General features: G+C 42.7%; 1 protein-coding gene and 1 long non-coding RNA gene across 6 annotated transcripts in view; one reads left to right on the forward strand and one right to left on the reverse strand.

Annotated features, from left to right (window-relative positions):
- KLF12 (KLF transcription factor 12) overlaps nt 1-25,051 on the reverse strand; it is a 247,079-nt gene that overhangs the window by 145,382 nt on the left and 76,646 nt on the right. Inside the window, exon 1 of one of the 5 annotated variants that reach the window (XM_056555510.1) lies at nt 4,420-4,438. The exons of the other annotated variants lie outside the window; for them this stretch is intronic. Coding sequence (XP_056411485.1) covers nt 4,420-4,432 — 13 coding nt within the window. The 5' untranslated portion in view covers nt 4,433-4,438. Of the gene's footprint in view, nt 1-4,419; nt 4,439-25,051 lie in introns of those variants that run through there. 5 annotated transcript variants of the gene reach the window in all.
- The window catches only part of LOC130355421 (uncharacterized), a 72,774-nt gene that overhangs the window by 23,640 nt on the left and 24,083 nt on the right, over nt 1-25,051 (forward strand). The gene's annotated exons all lie outside the window — the stretch shown is intronic.

Here is a 25,051-nt window from a genome sequence, read left to right on the forward strand (position 1 = left end):
ACCAGTTACCCCACATTAGGTAGCAATTTCCCCATATTAGGTAGCACAGATTCCCCACATTAGGTAGCAGTTTCCCCACATTCGGTAGCACAGATTCCCCACATTAGCTAGCATAGACTCCCCACATTAGGTAGCATAGACTTCGCACATTAGGTATCATAGACTCCGCATATTAGGTAGCATATACTCCGCACATTAGGTAGCATAGACTCCCCACATTAGGTAGCATAGACTCCCCACATTAGGTAGCATAGACTCCCCACATTAGGCCGCAGGTTCCCTTGCAGGTTCCCCACAATGCGTCAAAGTCTCCCCACACCCACACACACACATATGCACACACAAAAAAAAAAAAAAAACACATACAACACAGAGAGACACACACACAAACACACACAGTCAGAGAGACACACACTCACAGACACACAGAGTCACACAGTCACACACACACAGTCACACACACACACACACACAGAGTTACACAAACACACAGTCACACACAGAGTCACACAAATACACAGAGTCACACACACACAGAGAGTCACACAAACACACACAGTCACACACACACACACACAGTCACACACACAAACATAGATAGAGACAGACATACACACTCACCCATCCAGCGCAGCGATCCTTCTCACCGGGCGCAATGCGAGTGACGTAACTGACGTCCCCCTGCGCGGCCATGCGGTGTGACGTCAGGCCGGCGCAGACGTGGGAGCGGAGGCTGGGCACAGTACTGGTGAAGGTGAGGGGGGGGGCGTGATGACGGACGGGCGCACTGAAAGGGGGGGAGTTGCTAACGGACGGGTGCACCGCACACACAGCACAGGGGGGTGTGCTGACGGATGGGAGGCCGGTCGGGCACATAGGGGGGTGTCAGTGTAGCTGGGGAGGGGGTGTGGGTGCTACGGAGCGTCTTGGTGTCACCCCACTAGGTTGGTGTCACCCGGTGCGGGCCGCACCCCCCGCACCCGGGTCGCAACGCCACTGGTTCCAGGAGATCCAAGAAATAGCAAAAAAAATAGGGGGGTATTTATCAAAGGATTTATGTGGTTTTTTTTTCACGTAACTTTGGTGCAATACTTTGGCGCAGTGTCTTTTTGCGCCAAAGTTTGGCGCATCTTCTCCACTGTCATTTTTACAACTTTCTCAAAATCACACGGTCCTGTGTGTGATTTTAACTTTAGTCACTAATTCATCAATTGCGCCAATCGATCTTTGGCGCAATTTTGCGCCTTTAGGGGTTCTTTTGGCGCAAATCACCGCCAAGAAATTTTGCACATGGAAAACACACTTAGCAATGTCAGAAAATGTAAAGGCGTCAAAATACATTAAAAAGGGCTGCTCAATACTATCCTGAGGAACCTTCACCCTCCGTTGAGCCAGCATTGGACATGGCCACACAGGTTCAGGAAAGGTAAGCACTAAAGCAGTGGTCTCCAACCTGCGGACCTCCAGATGTTGCAAGACCACAACTCCCAGCATGCCCGGACAGCCAACGGCTGTCCGGGCATGCTGGGAATTGTAGTTTTGCAACATCTGGAGGTCCGCAGGTTGAAGACCACTGCACTAAAGTAACAAAAAAAAAAACTACTCAAGTTGAAAATAAAATCCATTTCACATGGTGCCTATAAACCCCACAAAAGAAAATAATTCATGTCGCTTGCTGATATACTGCAGGAGGGACCCCGAAATGGCTGCTCTACAGGGTTAAATACGCGTCCTCTGTGGCGGTAAGTTCTGTGTAAAAGGCGCTGGGAACAGCTGATTTCAACATTTGAGCCAAAATTACTAACAACTTGCACCAAATGATAAATTTGGTGCATGTCCACGAAAACCAAAGTGAAAAAAAAAAGGGTAAAAAGAAACTTTCAACAGGCAAAATTGATAAATACAGTATACCATTGCTTTGCTAATGATAGTGATTTATCTTGCCTCCCACAGTCCTATGTGCTGCAGGACACCCCTACCTGGGAGAAAACACGGATATAATATAATGCTCAATATAATAATAGATACATTACAAAAAACTGTAATCAGATATCAGTATAAAAAACAAACTTTGTACACTTAGAGACACCTATCTACCTTACTGGTAAAAGCTATTTTAATTGAGGTACACCAGACAATTATATTGGTGGGGTCCAGATGTTGAGGGTCCCACTGGTCACTAGAACAACAGGAGCAGGAGTGCTAAGCTTAGCATTGTGCCCTTTCAGCTCCATACCATACAGTATACAGTCGTCCCTCAAGATACAATATTAATCGGTTCCAGGACGACCATTGTATGTTGAAACCATTGGATGTTGAGACCATAACTCTATGGAAACTAGGGATCAACCGATATCGTTTATTTAGGGCCGATACCGATAATCGGTGGAGGTTAGGGCCAATAGCCGATAACTTATACCGATATTCCGGTATAAGTTATCGGCTATTTATCTCCCGCGACACCGCTGCAGATCATTGATTTAAAGTGGGCGCTTTAAATCAATGAACTGCAGTGGCTTTTGCAGTGCCATAGGCCGCCGCCACCCGCTTCTCTCCCCCTGCCTGTCCGGGGGTCCTGAGTCTGATCACCTCCACCCCCCACCGCCGCACCACTCCCCCCACCGCCGCACCGCTCCGCGCCCCCCTACCGCCGCACCGCGTCGCACCCCCCACTGCACCGCCCCGGCCCCATTGCCTCTCCCAACCCCGGTTTTATAATTACCTGTTCCCGGGGTCCACTCTACATCTGGCTCCGGTGGTGTCCTCCTGAGCTGTCACTGTGCACACTGACGGTGACGTCACGTTGCGTCACGTCACTCGTCATTGCGCACAGCGTAACGCAGGACGCAGCAGGAGCCAGAAATAGCGTGGACCTCGGTCCCCGGGAACAGGTAATTATAAAAACGGGGATAGGGGAGGCAATGGGGCCGGGGCGGTGCGGCGTGTTGGGCAGTCGCGGGGCGGTGCAGGGGGCAGGGCATTATCGGCTTATCGGCAAGGTAATTGCCGATACCGATAATGCCCAAAATCGTGATTATCGGCCGATAATATCGGCCAAACCGATAATCGGTCAATACCTAATGGAAACCTGGTAATTGGTTCAGCCCCAAAAATGTCATCCAACAATAGGAAAAAGTGAGGATTAAAAATAAATAAGTAGATAACTAATATAGATAAAGTAGATAAAGCAAGTCCTTACATAGAAAAGTAAGAAAGATCTGCTGGGAGCTATAAATAAATCACTGTCTATTTCAGTGTTTCCCAACCAGGGTGCCCCCAGCTGTTGCAAAACTACAACTCCCAGCATGCCCGGACAGCCTTCAGCTGTCCGGGCATGCTGGGAGTTGTAGTTTTGCAACAGCTGGAGGCACCCTCTTTGGGAAACACTGGTCTATGTAGAGGAAAGTAGCTTATTCAGGGTCCTATACAGAACACGCAATGTACTAAAAAAAGGAAAATGGAGCCGCCCCAACCTGGTGTCCAAATGGGCAGCTAACTCTGGCACAGGTAAAGAGTACAGAACATGTAATACCTCCCTGTTCTGTAGGGGGCGCTACCAGACACCAGTCAGTGCATCAGTGAATCAGTGAAAAGTCTATTCTCATTGGTCGGTTCTTTCAGCCATTGACACGTTTCGCAGATTCCATAGCATTGTGTGTTGAGTCTGGTTTCAAGTTACAATGATCCAGAAAAGACCATTGTATGTTGAAACTATTGTATGTTGAGGCCATTGTAAGTTGAAGGATCACTGTATTTAATCTAAATGGGCTATATAAAGGAGAAAGAGGCACAGCCCTTAGCCACCGTCTTCTGCCGTTTGAACTAGTGACAACCATGGCCTCTGCTACCTGAACTTCTTACACATCTTTATCATGTGTCAGAAATGTATTAAAGAGATAGGCTCCCATTTAAAGAAAAGTGGTTTCATCTTATGTAAGTGTGGAGTATTGCTTAGTGAGGATGTGTTGAACTGTTAAAGTCAATAAAAAAGGAAGAGGTTCAGGCAGACATGCCCGTGTCAATACATCTTTTGCCGAAATTCAATAACTGCCCGAGTACATTGTTATCTGACTCAAACCAGACATCTATCTCTCAGCATGCTATTATGTTGTGGCTAACCACAGATTTCCCATGGCAAATAAATTATGTAAGCGATCATTATACCTATATACCTGCACCAGCCTTATATGTAGCCGATGGTCCTATAAACACAACATCAAATGCTTACTAGTCTGATCCCTTGCACATTAGATTTCCTTCTCGCACTATAAAGCATTATATATGAGGACAGACTGCTATTCAATTATAAGTGGCGCAATTAAATTACAAGTGAACTTCACAGTCTCTTGATCCTCATCACATAGCTATTCATTTCCTGCATGACTACCCCTATAGGTCACAGAAGTCCACAGTTACTACCGTCTTCAGCCATTTAGAGGAGTAGCTTCCAGAAGAGCTACTTCAGATTGCTTTTACAACACTTGAACATGAATATTGGCCCAGATTTATCAAACTGTGTGAGAGAAAAAGAGGAGGGATTTTTCCACAACAACCAATCACAGCTCAACTAACAAGCTAAGGTAAAGTGAAAGCTGAGCTGTGATTGGTTGCTGTGGGAAAATCCCTCCACTTTTTCTCTCACACAGTTTGATAAAATCTGGGCCATTGAATCTAACTTATATAAATCATGGTGAGATATACCCTCAATTCTCAAACCAATGATAACCATTTCAAGTTTTGCTCCATTGAAGGATTAAACTCATACTGCCTTATTTGCATCACAAGGGTAGGACACCAATGGTGACAGCCGCAAAGACTCAAAAATTGAAATCTGTAAACAGCAGCCATTGTCTTTTGCCAACAAAAATGGAGGCATTCCATTCCTTAACACTTGAAGTCTAAGGATACACTTACTATGTGCACGAGGCGTTAAAGGGAGGGTCAGACAGGCCAGGTCGATATCACATAGACATGCAAAAGACAGAATACAAATACAAATGCCAGAAGGTCAGAACCAGAAGTAATACAAGCAAGGGACAAACCAGGAAAGTCAGGGTCAGGTCCCAATCAGCAGACAAGAGGCGAGGAACAGTCATGCAAAAGTTATGGTCCAGGAATGCAGATATACATTTTTAGGCCCTTTAAGGTACTTGCTCTATCATGGAAGCCCTTGGCTGCATGACAATTGACTAATGCCTTGCAATATTGTTTTGCGATAAGAGCAGGTATTGAAGCACTGACAGCACTGGCACCAGTCAAGTAAACACTGTTGACCATGGGATCTAAGGGTTAAACTGCTGGGATCAGACTTTGGTTAGTATAAGCTTTAATATGCAACAATACACCCACCACATATAAAGCAGGCTCAGCTCCTGAGATCACTTCATATCATGCCCCTGCACCCCTGAAGTAAGTGTATGTTAAAGGGTTATTCCGGTGCTTAGACATCTTATCCCCTATCCAAAGGATAGGAGATAAGATGTCTGATCGCAGGGGGTCTGCCGCTGGGGACCCCCGTGATCTTGCACGCCGCACCCAGTTTATAATCAGTCCCAGGGCCGGCGGCGTGTGACGTCACGCTCCGCCCCTCAATGCAAGCCTATGGGAGTGGGCATGACAGCTGTGACGGCCCCGTGATCAACAGTAATCAGACCCGGAGCGAACACGCTCCGGGGACTGATTATAAATGGGGTGCGGCGTGCAAGATCCCGGGGGTCCCCAGCGGCGGGACTCCTGCGATCAGGCATCTTATCCCCTATCCTTTGGATAGGGGATAAGATGTCTAAGCGCCGGAGTACCCCTTTAAGTGTCGGGAAGGGTTGAATTCATATGATGTTTTAATCCTTCTGGACTTGCAAAATTCAGTGTTAGATAAGGAGACACTGGTCACAGTCTTAGAAATTTGGTCTGTACAGTAAGATCCTGAAGGATCAAAGTTATTGAAAGAAATTGACCTAAAGAAAATATAGACAATGTCAGCTCCTGTAGTAGAAAGTTCCATAGTCTCACTATTTTTACAATAAAGAAACCCCTTCTATGCGTATGGTAAGAGTTTTTTTCTCTATATACAATTGGGCAAAAAAGTATTTAGTCAGCCTCAATTGAGCAAGTTCTCCAACTTAATTTTCATCATAGATATACCTCAACTATGAGAGACATAATGAGAAAAAAAAATCCATAAAATTACATTGTCTATTTTTTAAAGAATTTATTTGCAAATTATGATGGGAAATAAGTATTTCGTCACCTACAAACAAGCAAGATTTCTGGCTCTCACAGACCTGTGATGACTTCTTTAAGAGTCTCCTCCACTTGTTACCTGTAGTAATGACGCCTGTTTGAACTTGTTACCAGCATAAAAGACACCTGTCCACAACCTCAAACAGTCACAATCCAAATCCACTATGACCAAGACCAAAAAGCTGTCAAGGGACACCAGAAACAAAATTGTAGACCTGCACCAGACTGGGAAGACTGAATCTGCAATAGGCAAGCAGCTTGGTGTGAAGAAATCAACGGTGGGAGCAATTATTAGAAAATGGAAAACATACAAGACCACTGATAATCTCCCTCGATCTGGGGCTCCAAGCAAGATCTCACCCCGTGGTGCCAAAATGATCACAGAAACGGTGAGCGAAAATCCCAGAACCACACAGGGGGATCTAGTGAATGACCTGCAGAGAGCTGGGACCAGAGTAACAAATGCTACCATCAGTAACACACTACGCCACCAGGGACTCAATTCATGCAGTGCCAGACGTGTCCCCCTGATTAAGCCAGTACATGTCCGGGCCCATCTGAAGTTTGCTAGAGAGCATTTGGATGATCCAGAAGAGTACTGGGAGAATGTTATATAGTCAGATGAAACCATCTGGTAAAAACTCAACTCGTTGTGTTTGGAGGAGAAAGAATGCTGAGTTGCATCCAAAGAACACTATACCTACAGTGAAGCATGAAACATCATGCTTTGGGGCTGTTTTTCTGCTAAGGGATCAGGACGACTAATCCATGTAAAGTAAAGAATGAATGCAGCCCTAGCAAGGGTATTGAAGACAATACGTGGCTGGGTCTTTCAGCATGACAATGATCCAAAAGTCACCGCCCGGACAACAAAGGAGTGGCTTTGTAAGAAGCATTTCAAGGTCCTGGAGTGGCCTAGTCAGTCTCTAGAACTCAACCCCATAGAAAACCTTTAGAGGGAGTTGAAAGTCCGTGTTGCCCAGCAACAGCCCTAAAACATCACTGCTGGAGATGGAGAGGAGATCTGCATGGAGAAATGGGCCAAAATACCAGCAACAGTGTGTGAAAACCATGGGAAGACTTACAGAAAACGTTTGACTTATCATTCCCAACAAAGGGTATATAACATTAACAAAAGTATTGAGATGAACTTTTGTTATTGACCAAATACTTATTTTTCACCATAATTTGCAAATAAATTCTTTAAAAATCAGACAATGTGATTTTATGGATTTTTTTCTCTCTCTTTTTTTCTGTCTCTCATAGTTGAGGTATACCTATGATGAAAATTACAGGCCTCTCATCTTTTTAACCCCTTCCCGCTATAGGACGTATGCATACGTCCCAGCACCCGACGGGCAGCGCAGGAGTCAATCACAGCCGGAGTACCGCCGCAGCTGGCGGAGCTGCGATCGTGCCGGTCCTGGCAGCATTAACCCCATAGATGGTGTGATCAATATTGATCACGGCATCTATGGTGTTGACCCCCCCCCTCCCCTCTTTATAGACAGCACTCAACTGCAGCTGTCCTCAGGTCTTGCCGCTTCGCTGTCCCATTCTCCTGATCGCATCATGGCGACTTTTCAGTTCCTATGCTTCCTGGCTGATGTTTTGGTCACTTTTGAATGCTGGCGGTGCTTTCATTCTAGTGGTAGCATGAGACGGAGTCTACAAGTAGACTCAGGTAGTGCAGCTCATCCAGGATGGCACATCAATGCAAGCTTTGGCAAGAGGGTTTGTCGTGTCTATCAGCGTAGTGTCCAGAGCATGGAAGCACTACCAGGAGACAGGCCAGTACATCAGGAGACATGGAGGAGGTGTAGAAGTAACAACAACCATGCAGCAGGGCCACTACCCTCCACCTTTGTGCAAGGAGGAACAGGAGGAGCACTGCCAGAGCCCAGTAAAATTACCTCCAGCTGGCCACAAATGTGCATGTGTCAACTCAAACGGTCAGAAAGACTCCATGAGGGTGGTATGAGGGCCTGATGTCCACGGGTGGGGGTTGTGCTTACAGCTCAAAACCGTTTGGCATTTGCCAGAGAACACCAAGATTGGCAAATTCGCCACTGGCGCCCTGTGCTCTTCACAGATTAAAGCAGGTTCACATTGAGCACACGTGACAGACATGACAGAGTCTGGAGACACCGTGGAAAAGATTCTGCTACCTGCAACATCCTCCAGCATGACCAGTTTGGCGGTGGGTCAGTAATGATGTGGGGTGGCATTTCTTTGGGGAGCCGCACAGCCCTCCATGTGCTTTCCAGAGGTAGACTGACTGCCATTAGGTACCGAGATGAGATCCTTAGACCCCTTGTGAGATCATATGCTAGTGCGGTTGGCCCTGGGTTCCTCCTAATGCAAGACAGTGCTAGACCTCATGTGGCTGGAGTGTGTCAGCAGTTCCTGCAAGAGGAAGGCTTTGATGCTATGGACTGGCCCGCCATTCCCCAGACCTGAATCTGATTGAGCACATCTGGGACATCATGTCCTGCTCCATCCACCAATGCCACATTGCACCACAGACTCTCCAGGAGTTGGCAGATGCTTTAGGCCAGGTCTGGGAGGACATCCCTTAGGAGACCGCCACCTCATAAGGAGCATGCCCAGGTGTTGTAGGGAGGTCATATGGGCACGTAGAGGCCACACACTACTGAGCCTCATAATGACTTATTTTAAGGACATTACATCAAAGTTGGATCAGCTTGTAGTGTGGTTTTCCACTTTGATTTTGAGTATGACTCCATATCCAGACCTCCATAGGTTGATAAATTTGATTTCCATTGATAATTTTTGAGTGATTTTGTTGTCAGCAAATTCAACTATGTAAAGACGAATGTATTTCATACGATTAGTTCATTCATTGAGATCTAGGATGTGTTATCTTAGTGTTACCATTTATAGTGTATTTGGGTCTCCGAGTTCTCACACACAGCAACTCACATTCAAGAAATACCTATGCATTATTATTACTGTAACAATAAGTAGTATCATGGCAGACTAATTCCATTTCAAACTAATTCTCTCTGTGTAATAGCCTATGTGATTCCTAACATTTCTATAAATCACTGCATTTACCAAAATCACTGCTTACCCCAGAAAAGAAGCCCTAAAGAATTGGCCAATGTGTGTCTCGCTTCTCTGTAATCTGCTATTTACTACCTATTGTTAGGCTTAGTCTATTTCCAGTAACAGACAGACCGTAATGGAACACACGAAATTTGTGCGGGGCATAGCTACCACTGTGTGCAAAAAAGAGTGGGAGATCCTGGTTTGTATATCTGCAAACTGTAACAACAAAAAATATCCCATTTGTGCAATTATGCTTTTAAATACTATGGGGGGGTTCTAAATCAATCCCCCGCCAATGCAAGAGTTCACTGGATTTAGCGTCCTTTACCTCCAGTGTCCGCTCCCGCAATATAACGCGGGGTCACGCGGTGACCCCGCGTCATATCAAGTCAGTCCCGGCGGCAATCAACTGGGACCCTTGGCTAATACCGGACTTCACTGATCGCGGTAATGCCCGGTATTAACCCTTCAGAAGCGGCGATCAAAAGTAAAACCTTCCCAGCAGCTCAGTCGGGCTGACCGGGACCACCGCGGTGAAACCTCGGTGTCCTGATCAGCTGTACAGACACAAGAAGGGTCCCTACCTGAGATCCAGGCAGAAGCAGTGGAGAGCCAATAACACTGATCAATGCAATGATATGGCATAGCATTGATCAGTGTCTGCAATCAATGTACTGCATGTTATAATCCCCTATGGGGACTATAAGGCTGGAATTCCCCTTGTTTATTTTTTTTGCAAAAACGCCAAGAAAAATGCCAATTCTGCCGCATGTCGTTTTTTCGGCAAAAAAACGCTGCAGCCAGACATTAGCTGTAAATCAATGAGAAATCGCTAAATTCTTATACCACTTGGCGTTTTTCAATTTGGCGTTTTTTTATCCTTTTGGCCTTTTTTCACTCTTTTTTTGCGTTTTTGAAATAGTTGGTAAACGCAGCATGTTGAGCCACTGGTGGTTTTTTTTTTGTCAAAATCGTGGCGTTTTTCTCCCATAGAAGTCTATTGGAGTGAAAAAAAACAAGAAAAACGATATGTGGGTTTTAACTTTGGCGTTTTTGCAGGCGGTTTTTATTCTTTTTTGGACTTTAGCGATCCAAAAAAGTGATGGAGATACCTTTTTTTAATAAAATTTCGCAGGGTACCATTAAAAAAAAAAAAAATAAAAAAATAAGATACAGTAGTGAAGGAAAAAATAGCATCTAACGAACTGTATCTTTTTCATAACAAAATGTTTATTACTTTTTAAACAGGGATCAATTTATGTGGGCGGGCAGGACCTAAAAATGTAGCCGACAATAATAAAAATGTATTGTGTGTGTGTTCTTCACTTTCTTTCTTAATTTTTTACATTTTTTTAGGTAGTACTACTACTCCCAGCATGGAACACACTGTTCCATGATGGGAGTAGTAGTACCTGTACTAATTGGCAGATCGTCTGTTGCAATCCTCCTGTATAATGTATAGATGCGTTGGCTGCTCTTTTATGGTCCCCTGCACTGATGTATATATGCAGGGGACCATAGATGGTTCCAGCCAATCACAGCTCTGTGGGATATATAAAAATGTATATATATACACATATATACATTATGCAGGTGGATCACAGCGGGTGTCAGTAGTGATAACCGCTGTGATTTGTTCTTAACTACAAGTACTACTACTCCCAACATGGAGCACACTCTGTACACTCTGCTCCATGCTGGGAGCTGTAGTACCTACATTAAAAGACAGATCGCATGTGTCAGAAATTACACTCGCTGCGCTCTGTCTATTAATGCAGGTACTACAGCTCCCAGCATTGAGCAGAGTGTGCTCCATGTTTGGAGTAGTAGTACTTGCAGGTTAGAACAGATCACAGTGGGTATCACTACTGACACCCAATGTGATCATCCTGTCTATAGCAGAGATGGAGCGGCTGTATACAGCGCTCGTATCTCTGCACTATACTCCGGCCACTCATTCATATTTTCCTCAGAACTGTGATTGGCTGCAACAATCCGGCCAATCACAGCTCTGGGCGGAAAATATGATTGATGTTCGGAGTATAGTGCAGAGATGTGAGCACTGTATAGAGCCGCATCTCTGCTATATTATGGACGATCGCATCGGGTGTCAGGACTGACACCCGGGGCAATATGTCTATAGTACAGGTACTACTACTCCCATCATGGAACAGTTTGTTCCATGCTGGGAGTAGTAGTACTACCTAAAAAATAGAGAAAAAAAGGGAGACACACAAAAAGGGAAAATATATACATTTCGTGTAATACATTTTTTTCCATCACTGCTGCGTCCTTTTTTTTTTTTTTTTTTGGCACCCAAAACACTTTGGGTACCAAAAAAAACTGTCAAGGTGCAATTTCCACACAAATGACGCCAGAAAAAAAACGCCAGACGCAGGGCATTGCACTGGTGTTTTTTCAGGCGTTTTTTTAATCCCAAAAAAACGCAGCACAAAAAACCAGGTGGAATCCTAGCCTAACACTGCAAAAGAAAAGTGTAAAAAATTGTTAATAAATGTGATTTAACCCCTTCCCTAATAAAAGTTTGAATCAACCCCCTTTTCCCATTTAAAAAAAAGCAATGTAAATAAAAATATAAACATGTGGTATCACCGCGTGCGTAACTGTCTGAACTATAAAAATATATTGTTAATTAAACTGCATGGTCAATGGTGTACATGTAAAAAAAAAAATTCAAAGTCCAAAATAGCATATTTTTGGTCACTTTTTATACCATAAAATTTGTTGCCGATAAAAACTTCAGATCACGGCACAAAAAAAGTGATATACAAAGAAAAAGGGTAGGAATCAGCTCACCACATGTTGTTATGCCGACAGAGTGCATATGAGTCCAGGACCACGGATCCAGGGAAGCCGTTCTTCCCCGTAACAGCAATGGAAAGGAAGTGAGGTGTAGTTCAGCTACCAGGTGAAGATAGTGGTTAAAACTTAACCTTTACTAGGTCCATTAAAATCAAATGCAAAAATAGACAAAAATATGTGACATATCACATTAAAATAGTGAGAGAACACCGACGCATTTCGAGACTTAGCTCTTAATCATGGTATACAATCCATGCGGTACGGAGGTTTATATAGTAATGAAAGAAACATTAAGTGTATTGCCGTACCGCCCACCGGATGCAAACAGGAAGGATGTGACGGAGAATGATGCTTACTTTCAAGGATGACCAGGTGAGTGATAATTAAACTCAGTTCTCCGCCCCACCTTGAAGTCATGGGGCCAACATAGAATGCTGGGGGCGAATCCGCAAAACCGCACTGTATGAACAGAGGTCCGTCGGATCACTCCCAATTCTGTTGGACACACTCCTCAGTCCACATAAACCATTTGACAATGGACAAAAGAACATTTTCATATGTAATGTGAACATTAGTAAGACACCATAGAGCAATATCAGTTTACATAAACTGATTAACACAAATGTGTATTTATTCATATGCCGTGCGGACATTGTGAAATTCTATTTTTGCATTCATTTTTAATGGACCTAGTAAAGGTTAAGTTATAAACACTATCTTTACCTGGGAGCTGGACTACACCTCACTTCCTTCACAAAAAAATGAGCCCTCATACATCCCCGTATGTGGAAAAATAAAAAAGTTATTGGGGTCAGAAGAGGACATTTTTAAATGTATACATTTTTGTGCATGTAGTTATGCTTTTTTTCCAGAAGTAAGACAAAATCAAACCTATATAAGTAGGGTATCATTTTAATCATGTGAACCTACTGAAAAATGCACTGTGTAGAAACGAAAGCCCCCAAAATGTTGTCGCACAATGACTTTTTTTTTTTTTTTGCTGTAGAATTTTGGGTAAAATGACTGATGTCATTACAAAGTAAAATTGGCACAAAAAAACACCATCATATGGGTCTGTAGGTGCAAAATTGAAAGGGTTATGATTTTTAAAAGGTGAGGAGGAAAAAACATTAAATGGCAAAAACGGAAAAACCCTGAGTACTTAAAGGGATACTCACGTGGAAAACTTTTTTTTTAAATCAACTGGTGCCAGAAAGTTTAACAGATTTGTAAATCGCTTCTATTAAAAAATCTTAATTCTTCCAGTACTTTTTAGGGGCTGTATACTAAAGAGAAATCCCCAAAAAATGCATTTCCTGTGATGTCCTGACCACAGTGCTCTCTGCTGACCTCCGCTGTCCATTTTAGGAACTGTCCAGAGAAGCATATGTTTGCTATGGGGATTTTCTCCAGTTCCTAAAATGGACAGCAGAGGTCAGCAGAGAGCACTGTGGTCGGGACATCACAGGAAATGGATTTCTTTTTTGGATTTCTCTTAAGTATACCGCCCCTAAAAAGTACCGGAAGTATTAAGATTTTTTAATAGAAGTGATTTACAAATCTGTTTAACTTTCTGGCACCAGTTGATTTAAAAAAAAAAAGTTTTCCACGGGAGTAATTCTTTAAGGAGTTAAACATTTTAATCCTTCCAGTAATTATCAGCTGTTGTATACTACAGAGGAATTTCTTTTATTTTTGAATTTCTTTTCTGTCTGACCACAGTGCTCTCTGTTGACACCTCTGTCTAGGTTAGGAACTGTCCAGAGCAGGATAGATTTGCTATGGGGATTTGCTCCTGCAATGGACAGTTCCTGACATGGACAGAGATGTCAGCAGAGAGCACTGTGGTCAGACAGAAAGGAAATTCAAAAAGAAAATAACTTCCTGTGGACATACAGAAGCTGATAAGTACTGGAATGGTTAATATTTTTTAATAGAAGTAAATTACAAATCTGTATGCAAATGGAAGAGAAGTAAAGAACTGGCACTACTTTAAATCAGTACAGTCCAGAGTCAATCCCAGAGAGCACAATAGCAAGGTGCGGCGCAAGTCACTCTGGAGGCGGAACCTACACACAGGTGAGATATCCTGCATAGGTATATAAGAAAGGCATCAGTGTTTTGCAAGGTGTACGAGCCAGAGGATGCTCTAGACTAGTGTGAAACATATGTGGCTCTCCTTGAACGCACCCGCTGAATGTACCCCATGATCTGCCGCAAATAAAGCACAGTTTAAGTCTTCATGGTGAGTGCAGCCTCTTTCTTTCTTCTTTTGAAACATTAATTACAAATCTGTTTAACTTTCTGGCACCAGTTGATTAAAAAATAAAAATGTTTTTCACCGGAGTACCCCTTTATGATTCGGCACATGTAAGACTGAGCCATGTAGCAGCTTTAGTGATTTATATTACAATAAATTTGGTGTGCGGGGGTGACAATGCCCCTTTGTGCCAAGCCCCATACCCGTTCTGTTGCAAGTCATGCCTACACCTAAACCTGGTGCATAAACTGCCTAAAAATGCGTAAATATTTGTGCAAAGCGTTTGCACGCGACTTTCCCTACGAGTGTATAGGGAGACATCCATAAAATGGTGGGGAGAAGCTGCAGAGTTTTCCTCCTGTGCCCCGTTCCCATCAGCTTTGTAAAACTATAATTTCCTCTGAAACAACTGAGTAAATGATAGTATGTTGGGATGGTGCCCCCTGTCTGTTTCATGCTGCTCACCACTCAGGCAACACAAAATGCCACTCTTGCTTATAGGTTTACCATTAGACTCACAAAACCAGTAGCCCTGTCCATAAATGAAAATAAAGCCCCTGTGTCTGCTATGGAGAGTGGGGACCCTGACATTCTTATTTTATTTTCTAATGGTAAGAAACTGTGCAAAACTCCTCTCTCTTATTTTTCCCAGCTTTCTAATTTACCATTCCACTGTCAAGAACCTACGTAAAACGTCATGAGTGTAAACCATTCATGCAGCTATAACAACATTAGGGAACTCACAATAAGTGAAAAATGTTAGCTTTCAAATGATACCAGACACATTATTGTGAGTGCAACTAACAGGGATTACAAAATGCTTTCCTTCCTGGTTCTGTATGTGTAAAGAGGGGGGGGAGGGGCGGAAAATAATATCATGATGAAACATCACAGACTGTTGCTTTCATGGTATACAACACACACAAAATATATGATTTATAATCATTCACAGCTATTAACTCCTTTGTAGTATTCTTTAAATATGTACAACAATTTTGGTCTCAGGGAGAAAGGGGCAGACGCAACTAATGGCAGCCTGTGACTGCCATTGGAGATACCTCTCTCTGTAATAATTACATCTAGGCAGCTAGACGACAGGTGCTGGGTCTCTCATGACTTCAATTGCCCCAAACACCACCACCTAGTCACCCCACTTGTGGGATACTGGTTGGTTGTCATGGCAGACAGGGGACTTCTGAAGGTCAATGTGGCTGTCAAATTAGATCTCGTATCACAGCCTGCCAGAAGTGATGGTACATTGCAATACATAGGTATTAGTGTACTTCATAAGCAAACAAGCAACAGCAAAGTGACATCCCCAATAAAAAAAAACATCAATTATATTAAAAAAATATGTATAAAAGTTACCCGTATTAAAAATTCCCATATTTCAAATTAAAAAAAAATTTAAAAAATTGGTATGGGATTTACCCCAAAATACGGTAGTATAAATATCTTTGCCATTAATAGCTCTCAAAAGAGGAGTATAAAAAAATGATAATAATAAAAACCAATATACCAGGACCAAATATTACCTCCATACATTATTCAACAAAATTCACTATAAAATATTAATATTGCCAATGATAAAGCATGGCCCAAATAATGCTGCCATACCATGACTACTATCATTACCCCCATATAACATTGTTACCAAACTGTTACTGAAAAAAACAAAAACAGTATACAAATATTACCAGCTCTACTTAGGCACTCTGCATATTGAGTTATTGAGTTAGGCGCAAGCGCTCAGTAGGCGCAAGCGCTCACATGACCCGCACCCGTGAATTTTCAAATTCAGCCGACAGGCCCACCTCCTGTGCGCAATTCACAGAAGAAAGAAGCGAACCTTCAGAGGGACACTGCTCCGGGCTGCAGGTACGTGTCTTAGACAGAGGTCCCATATTGGTCTCCTGTTCATCCACAATATAACCCATTGTATTGGGTTTAGTGTGGGTGAACAGGATGACCATTTTCCTTTAACCTGTTATTCGTACATTACAGTGATGTTCAAAGTTAAAGAGTACCCCTCATCACACTATATTTACTAAACTAACTCAGATTATATTCCCTAACTACTCCTAACACCCCTCACTGCCCTTAATTTTTTTTTTTTCGGGCTTTAACCCCTTCTGGCCGTTTTTCCGTTTTTGCACTTTCGTTTTTTTTTCTCATTACCTTTTAAAAATCATAACCCTTTCAATTTTGCCCCTAAAAATCCATATGATGGCTTATTTTTTGCGCCACCAATTCTACTTTGTAATGACATCAGTCATTTTACCCAAAAATCTACGGTGAAATGGAAAAAAAAATCATTGTGTGACAAAATTGAAGAAAAAATGCCATTTTGTCACTTTAATGGGCTTCTGTTTCAATGCAGTAAATTTTTGGGTAAAAAGGACACGTTATCTTTATTCTGTAGGTCCATATGATTTAATGATACCCTATTTATATAGGTTTGATTTTGTCGTACTCCGGGAAAAAATCATAACTACATGCAGGAAAATTTATACGTTTAAAATTGTCATCTTCTGACCCCTATAACGTTTTTATTTTTCCGCGTACTGGGCGGTATGATTTTATCATTATAATTTTTTGCACCGTGATTTGAAGTTTTTAGCGGTACCAATTTTGTATTGGTCTGATTTTTTGATCATTTTTATTCATTTTTTCATGATATAAAAAGTTACCAAAAATACGCTATTTTGTACTTTGGAATTTTTTTGCGCGTACGCAATTAACAATATATTTTTATAATTCGGACATTTCCGCACGCAGCAATACCACATGTTAATTTTTATTTTTACTAACACTTTTTTTTTTAAATGGGAAAAGGGGGGGGGGTTGATTCAAACTATTATTAGGGAAGGGTTTAAATTATCTTAATTAACTTTTTTTTTTTTCACTTTTTCTTCGCAATGTTATAGCTCCCATAGGGGGCTATAAAACTGCACACACTGATCTTTTACATTGATCTTTGTTATCCCATAGGATAACATTGATCGATGATTCTGCTACTTGACTGCTCATGCCTGGATCTCAGGCACTGAGCAGTAATTCGGCGATCGGACACCAGGAGGAAGGTAGGTGGACCCTCTTAGTGTCCTACAGCTGTTCGGGACGCCGTGATTTCACCACGGCTGTCCCGAACAGCCTACTGAGCTAGCCGGGAGCCGCGTCTAAAGGGTTAATAGCACACGGCACCGCGATCACTGCCGCGCGCTATTAGCCACGGGTCCCGGCCGTTGCTAGGTGCCGGGCCCGACCCGCTAAGATGCGGGGCCATGGGGAGCAGACTCAGGGTGAACACGTACACCCTGCGGTCTTAAAGGCCATCTGCAGCGGTACCAATTTTGTATTGGTCTGATTTTTTGATCATTTTTATTCATTTTTTCATGATATAAAAAGTTACCAAAAATACGCTATTTTGTACTTTGGAATTTTTTTGCGCGTACGCAATTAACAATATATTTTTATAATTCGGGCATTTCCGCACGCGGCAATACCACATGTTAATTTTTATTTTTACTAACACTTTTTTTTTAAATGGGAAAAGGGGGGGGGGGGTTGATTCAAACTATTATTAGGGAAGGGTTTAAATTATCTTAATTAACTTTTTTTTTTTTTTCACTTTTTCTTCGCAATGTTATAGCTCCCATAGGGGGCTATAAAACTGCACACACTGATCTTTTACATCGATCTTTGTTATCCCATAGGATAACATTGATCGATGATTCTGCTACTTGACTGCTCATGCCTGGATCTCAGGCACTGAGCAGTAATTCGGCGATCGGACACCAGGAGGAAGGTAGGTGGACCCTCTTAGTGTCCTACAGCTGTTCGGGACGCCGTGATTCACCACGGCGGTCCCGAACAGCCTACTGAGCTAGCCGGGAGCCGCGTCTAAAGGGTTAATAGCACACGGCACCGCGATCACTGCCGCGCGCTATTAGCCACGGGTCCCGGCCGTTGCTAGGTGCCGGGCCCGACCCGCTAAGATGCGGGGCCATGGGGAGCAGACTCAGGGTGAACACGTACACCCTGCGGTCTTAAAGGCCATCTGCAGCGTGATTAACACTTATCCCCTATCCACAGGGGGTCCAACCGCTGTGATCTCCTGTACGGGGCCGCGGCTGTCCCGTGCAGGGGGCGTGCCGGAAGCAGCATGACGTAGCAGCCGGCACATCTCCTCCATATATCTCTATGGGAGAGGCGGGGAGGCAGCGTCCGTGCCTCCCCGTCTCCCCCATAGAACTGTATGGGGACGGGGAGGAGATGGGGCGTCACCGTCGACCTCTAGGTCGACGCTACGCGCCTTAGCGCTCACCATGAGCGCTAATGGCGGCGCCCCGTTAGGGAGATCGAGGGGGGGTCCCATCGGTCGGACCCCCCGTAATCAAACACTTATCCCCTATCCTGTGAATAGGGGATAAGTGTCATACCGCTGCAGTTGTCCTTTAAGGGGTTAAAAAAGCTCTGTATCATATCTTTGCCCTTGCTCATATTGTCTGAGCTCCCGGCAGGAGAAAGTGAGCGTTCCCCAGCAAGTGCAAGTCATTGAAGCCTGCGAGAGCTGTGCCTCGCCATGCCTCGCACACACTTCCCGAGTTGGGTTTCCTGCCAGGCCGGGAGGAGACCAAACTAACTCTTTGACTTGCGCAGAGAACAGAAAAGACCCATCTAGTGGCCAATTTTTCTATCATAGTAAAAACATATAAATGTTGAGAATTTTAACAGCAAGTAAATAGCAAAGTGTCTTATAATTCCATAAGGAACAATGTATTAAAAGTTTAGTTTGGTGACAGATTCTCTTTAACCCCTTAAAGACCAAGGGTGTACAGTTATGCCCTGACATCCTGGGACTTAAGGACCCAGGACGTACCTGTACGCAGTGGGAATTCCGGTCCCCACACCTTGCTGGGCAGGGACCGGACCGGGATGCCTGCTAAAATCATTCAGGCATCCCGTAACAATGCCTGAGGGGGCCCTGAGACCTGCATATAGTCAAGTCAAGTCCAATCTCAAGTCAAGTTCATTACAAGTATATTGGTCCAGCAAGCTGCAAGGTCCTTCTGGGTCCTGGCCACCTCTCTGGGAAATCTGGCCTTAGCTGTGAAGATAAGTCCATCTGTGTTATACTCAGTAAAGCCTCCGTTTGACCATAACTGGTTGTGGACTCTCATTTCACTACTAGCAACTGGGATAGTGGAGGAACCGGGCGTGTGGTGTTCCGGAACCCTAAAACCACATTGGCTAGTCACAAACACTAGGGGTTAACAACATCGTGCCCCCGGGGTTAATACCCTCTGATCCCATTATTCACACCACTACACCCGTGGTCCCGCTATTACACCCATGGGTCACCACAATACTACAACCCCCTTTCTATCCCAATGCAGTAATATAACCTTTGTGACCCTACAAAGTGATAATCCCCCCTCTACCGCCCCCCCCCCCCCTCTTAGAAAATAATAAAGTGGAGATTTTTTTATGTTGAGGGGGATTGTTATATTGAGTATTGTAATTTATATTACACGTTTTTTTTTACTCCTAAACAGTAATAAAATGTTGTGTTGTGCCAACTAACAGGAAGTAGTGCCAGGAAGTTTCCCCAAGAAGCAATAAACCTTATATTTGTCTAGGCCTGATGCTCTGGCATGTTACGCCTCTTCTGCCTGTAAAGTTAACAGTCTGGCACAAGCGATGTAATGCATTGTGACAACAATACATCAACTGAGTCAAGACCCTGACATCCTGCACATGGCATGCAGTCTTGTAGGCTGCATAAACAGCTCATGGCCTAGGGAATGGCAGGACAAGGAGTCTAAGTGCTGGGTGGCATGTTCACAAGGTTCTAGGTGTCTATTTTAAAATACAGGATTTATCTTTGTTTGCTTAAAGTGTTAGAGTTACCCTGGCATAAAAAAGGGTTAATGCACTTTATATAAGTTAAACATTCCAACTAGCACACTCATAATTAAACCTTAATAAGTTTCTCCAGCAATCCATCCATATTTATTAAACAAAAGCTTACTGTATCGTCTACAGCTAGCATTCTACTATACAGTGGGGATCAAAAGTTTGGGCACCCCAGGTAAAAAAATTTATTAATGTGCATAAAGAAGCCAAGGAAAGATGGAAAAATCTCCAAAGGGCATCACATTACAGATTAGACATTCTTATAATATGTCAACAAAAGTTAGATTTTATTTCCATCATTTACACTTTCAAAATAACAGAAAACCAAAAAATGGCGTCTGCAAAAGTTTGGGCACCCTGCAGAATTTATAGCATGCGCTGCCCCCTTTGCAAAGCTGAGACCTGCCAGTGTCATGAATTGTTCTCATCATCATCTTGGAAGACCAGGTGATGTCAATCTCAAAGGTTTTAAATGCCCAGACTCATCTGACCTTGCCCCAACAATCAGCACCATGGTTTCTTCTAAGCAGCTGTCTAGAAATCTGAAACTGAAAATAGTTGATGCTCACAAAGCTGGAGAAGGCTATAAGAAGATAGCAAAACCTTTTCAGATGTCAATATCCTCTGATCGGAATGTAATTAAGAAATGGCAGTCATCAGGAACAGTGGAAGTTAAAGCAAGATCTGGAAGACCAAGACAAATATCAGACAAAACAGCTCGCAGGATTGTGAGAAAAACTATTCAAAACCCATGTTTGACTGCACAATCCCTCCAGAAAGATCTGGGATACACTGGAGTTGTGGTACACTATTCCACAATAAAGAGATACTTGTACAAATATGGTCTTCATGGAAGAGTCATCAGAAGAAAACCTCTTCTACGTCCTCACCACAAAAATCAGCGTTTGAACTTGGCAAATGAACATATAGACAAGCCTGATGCATTTCGGAAACAAGTTCTGTGGGCCGATGAGGTTAAAATTGAACTTTTTGGCCAAATGAGCAAAGGTACGTTTGGAGAAGAAGGGGAACAGAATTTAATAAAAAGAACCTCTGTCCAACCGTTAAGCATGGGGGTGGATCAATCATGCTTTGGGGTTGTATTGCAGCCAGTGGCACAGGGAACATCTCACGAGCAGAAGGAAAAATGCATTAAATAAAATTACAGCAAATTTTTTATGCTAACTTGATGCCATTTGTGAAAAAGCTGAAGTTAAAGAGAGGATGGCTTCTACAAATGGTTAATGATCCTAAACACACCTCGAAATCCACAGGGGATTACATCAAGAGGCGTAAACTGAAGGTTTTGCCATGGCCTTCACAATCTCCTGACCTCAACATAATTGAAAATCTATGGATAGACCTTAAGAGCAGTGCGTGACAGACAGCCCAGAAATCTTAAAGAACTTAAATACTTTTGTAAGGAAGAATGGGCAAAGATACCTAAAACAAGAATTGAAAGACTCTTGGCTGGCTACAAAAAGCGTTTACAAGCTGTGATACTTGCCAAAGGGGGCAGTACAAGATATTAACTCTGCAGGGTGCCCAAACTTTTGCAGATGCCATTTTTTGGTTTTCTGTTATTTTGAAAGTGTAAATGATGGAAATAAAATCTAACTTTTGTTGACATATTATAAGAATGTCTAATCTGTAATTTGATGCCTTTTGGAGATTTTTCCATCTGCACAATAATACAAATTTTTACCTGGGGTGCCCAAACTTTTGATCCCCACTGTATACCTTAAAATATTTAGCACTGACTAAGTAATAGAAACATTGGTAGGAACTAACTTAATATTTTTTTTAACTTTATTAAGCTCCCCAACATGCCAAAATAATGTAAACTTCATGTGTGTATAGTAAAAAATCTAAAAGGTTATTCCCTGTGAATACTGGTGTGATCACGCAAGAAGAGGAGAGGTATCAAAGAGACATGATGTGGTTAAAGGCGTTCTCCTGTCGTCTCCTCTTCTAGAGATATTTTTTAATCTTGAATGAACAAAATTTGTATGTACTGGTTGTGATGTTAACACTGTGCTGTAGGCAAGGTTTCACCTTTCAAAAACAGCATCTCTGAGAAAACTGAATATTTTTTTCAGATTTATTATATTTTTTCATGTTTCACGCATTTACTATTTACTTTTATTTATACTCTTAAAGTGTAACTGTCATCAAACCATATTTTGTAAACTAACTCAGATTATATTCCCTAACTACACCTAACACTCGCCCTGCCCTTAAAAAAAGTTTCCAAGCTTTAAAAAGCTCTGTACCATACCTTTCCCCTTGCTCACATTGTGTGAGCTCCCAGCAGGAGAATGTGGGTGTTCCCCAGCAGGTGAGACATCATTGAATATACAAAAAAAGAAGGTTGCAGCACTCTTGGTCAAAAAATGGAGGCTCTTAGCGCACCTTTTGATCAAAACGTGTCCCCCCCATCCACCACATGGAGGTGGCCTAATTTTGCATGGGACCCTAACACACATTCTGAGTCTAACACTCATAACACTCACCTCTGCTGGGCACATAGCCTCTGACTGGGTGACGTGCTGAATCCATTTGGGGGGGGGGGGCGACACATTTGGATCAAAAGGTGCGCTAATAGCCTCCATTTTTTGACCAAGAGTGCTGCTGCAACCTTCTTTTTTGTATACTCTGTATTTGCCACAGCAGCGTGCACCCGTGTATTAGGTAGTTGTGCTGGCTATTTTTCTTTTTGTTTTTTTTTTGAGACGTCACTGAAGCCTTCGACAGATGTGCCTCGCCATGTACCACAAGCACTTCCTGAGTTTGGACTTCTGCAAGCCTGGGAGGAGACAAAACTAACTGTTTGATTTGTGGCAGGGAACAGAACAGAGCCACCTAGTGGCCATTAAAAACATATAAAAGTTGAGAATTTCAACAGCAAGTAAATAGCAAAGTGTCTTAGAATTACCGTACATAAAGAAAAATATATTAAAAGTTTCTGCCTTTTTATGTATTTTACAGAAATGCTATTGTCACTTTATTTCTTGTCACTTAAAATTTAGGAAAACCTGACAGTTCTCTGAATTCTTATATGCAATAACGGAGTTCTCTTTTTCAATGGTAAACTCTATGTCACATGTGTTTCAAACTTTCTAATACAAGAATAATCTAATTCCTTTATGTAATATTAGCTTCTATGGGGATTAATCAGGCATCCGGGCACAAAGCCTTTGAGCCTGTATCTACACATTTATAATATATTGGCTTCTCCTCCTCTCTCCTGCTGTTAGCCTAATCTGGCAACCAATGATTGTGAGACAACCCTTCTAGTCACATCCTTCTCCCATGGCACTTACATGCCCAATATATTCTGTACCTGTGACTAAAATTGTAGAGATTAATTACCAAAATCAAGATCTAATGCAAGATACCAGCAACAAAACTGCTTATGCAATATACATTAATCAGTTTACTTTAAAACGGGCACTGTCATTTGCAAAATCATATCATATATAATGAAGACAACATTTATAATATACCGTACATTGGTTAAAATGTGTGTATATTTTGGTGTGAAAATAATGCTGTCTTGTCTCAGCAGCTACAGTATTGGCTGTGTGTCCCTGTGCAGATACAAATGCAGTGAGGGCATCCCGAGCAGGGCTCTGTGACATACCCCCAGCTCACACAGCAGGCTGATTGACAAGTCAGGAGCCTGCACCGAGCCCTGCTTCTTTTGTACACAGTTGCTGTATTATGTCCCAGCTGAGACACACAGGTAATAGCTGCAGAGACAATCACTTAAAAATATACACATTTTCTAACCAACGAATATTACAAAAATACATATAACGTTATCTACATTGCATAAAAAGTTTGGGTAAATGGCAGGTATGCTTTAAAGGCTTAGGGCACTTTTGACAGAGCAAAAATTAATTTTACATATGTTAGTGGTTATCTTGAGTTAATAATGTTGAGTCTGCAATGTTAAAGGGGTTATCCACCATAAGGTGATTTTAGCATGTACCTGGCAGACAGTAATGGACATGCTTAGGAAGGATCTGTGCTTGTCTTGGGGATAAATAGCCATGTCATGAGATTACCATAATACTGTGGCTAGCATTTTGTGAACTAGTATTTCCTGTTTGACTTTTCTCTTTTTGACTACATTTTCCTCCCTCCCACACATGAGCAAACCCACCCATTGAAACATAAATGAGCTGCAGACCTGTGGTTTTCAATCAGGGTGCCTACAGCTGTTGCATTAGTTGCAGATTGATCCCTCCACCAATTGAAGCAGACAGGCTCCCTGTCATCAGGTGACTAGTGAGTCAGGTCTCGGCCGCATTGCAACCTGGGAAAAATCTGAGACAACGGTAATTTTATATGCTGGTAAAAATAAATAGTGGAGTGAAAATCACAGAAGAATTGTGAGAAAACCATCACACACAGGTACAGACACTATATTATGAACTACACTAACTTTACAGCCCCTGTAGCATAGTCAAAATTCCTGGAATACCCCTTTAATTAATTTTCAGATCCACATATGTAGTTTGAAGCCTGATTCTAGGTTCTCATTTTTGCTGTGGGTACACTGTTTCCTTGCTACACTTGTTACACTGCCCAGGTTGTTTTCTCCTGCTTACTGCCCTTGGCATGTTTTCCTACCCAATTACAGCCTATATAAACGTCCCTCCCAACTATCTACTTACCATGCACAACCTTCTCTCCATCCCTGCTGTTCTTTCTAACACTGACAGACATGAT

The sequence above is a fragment of the Hyla sarda genome, chromosome 2 (assembly GCF_029499605.1).
Source record: "Hyla sarda isolate aHylSar1 chromosome 2, aHylSar1.hap1, whole genome shotgun sequence".
NCBI classification, from domain to species: domain Eukaryota; kingdom Metazoa; phylum Chordata; class Amphibia; order Anura; family Hylidae; genus Hyla; species Hyla sarda.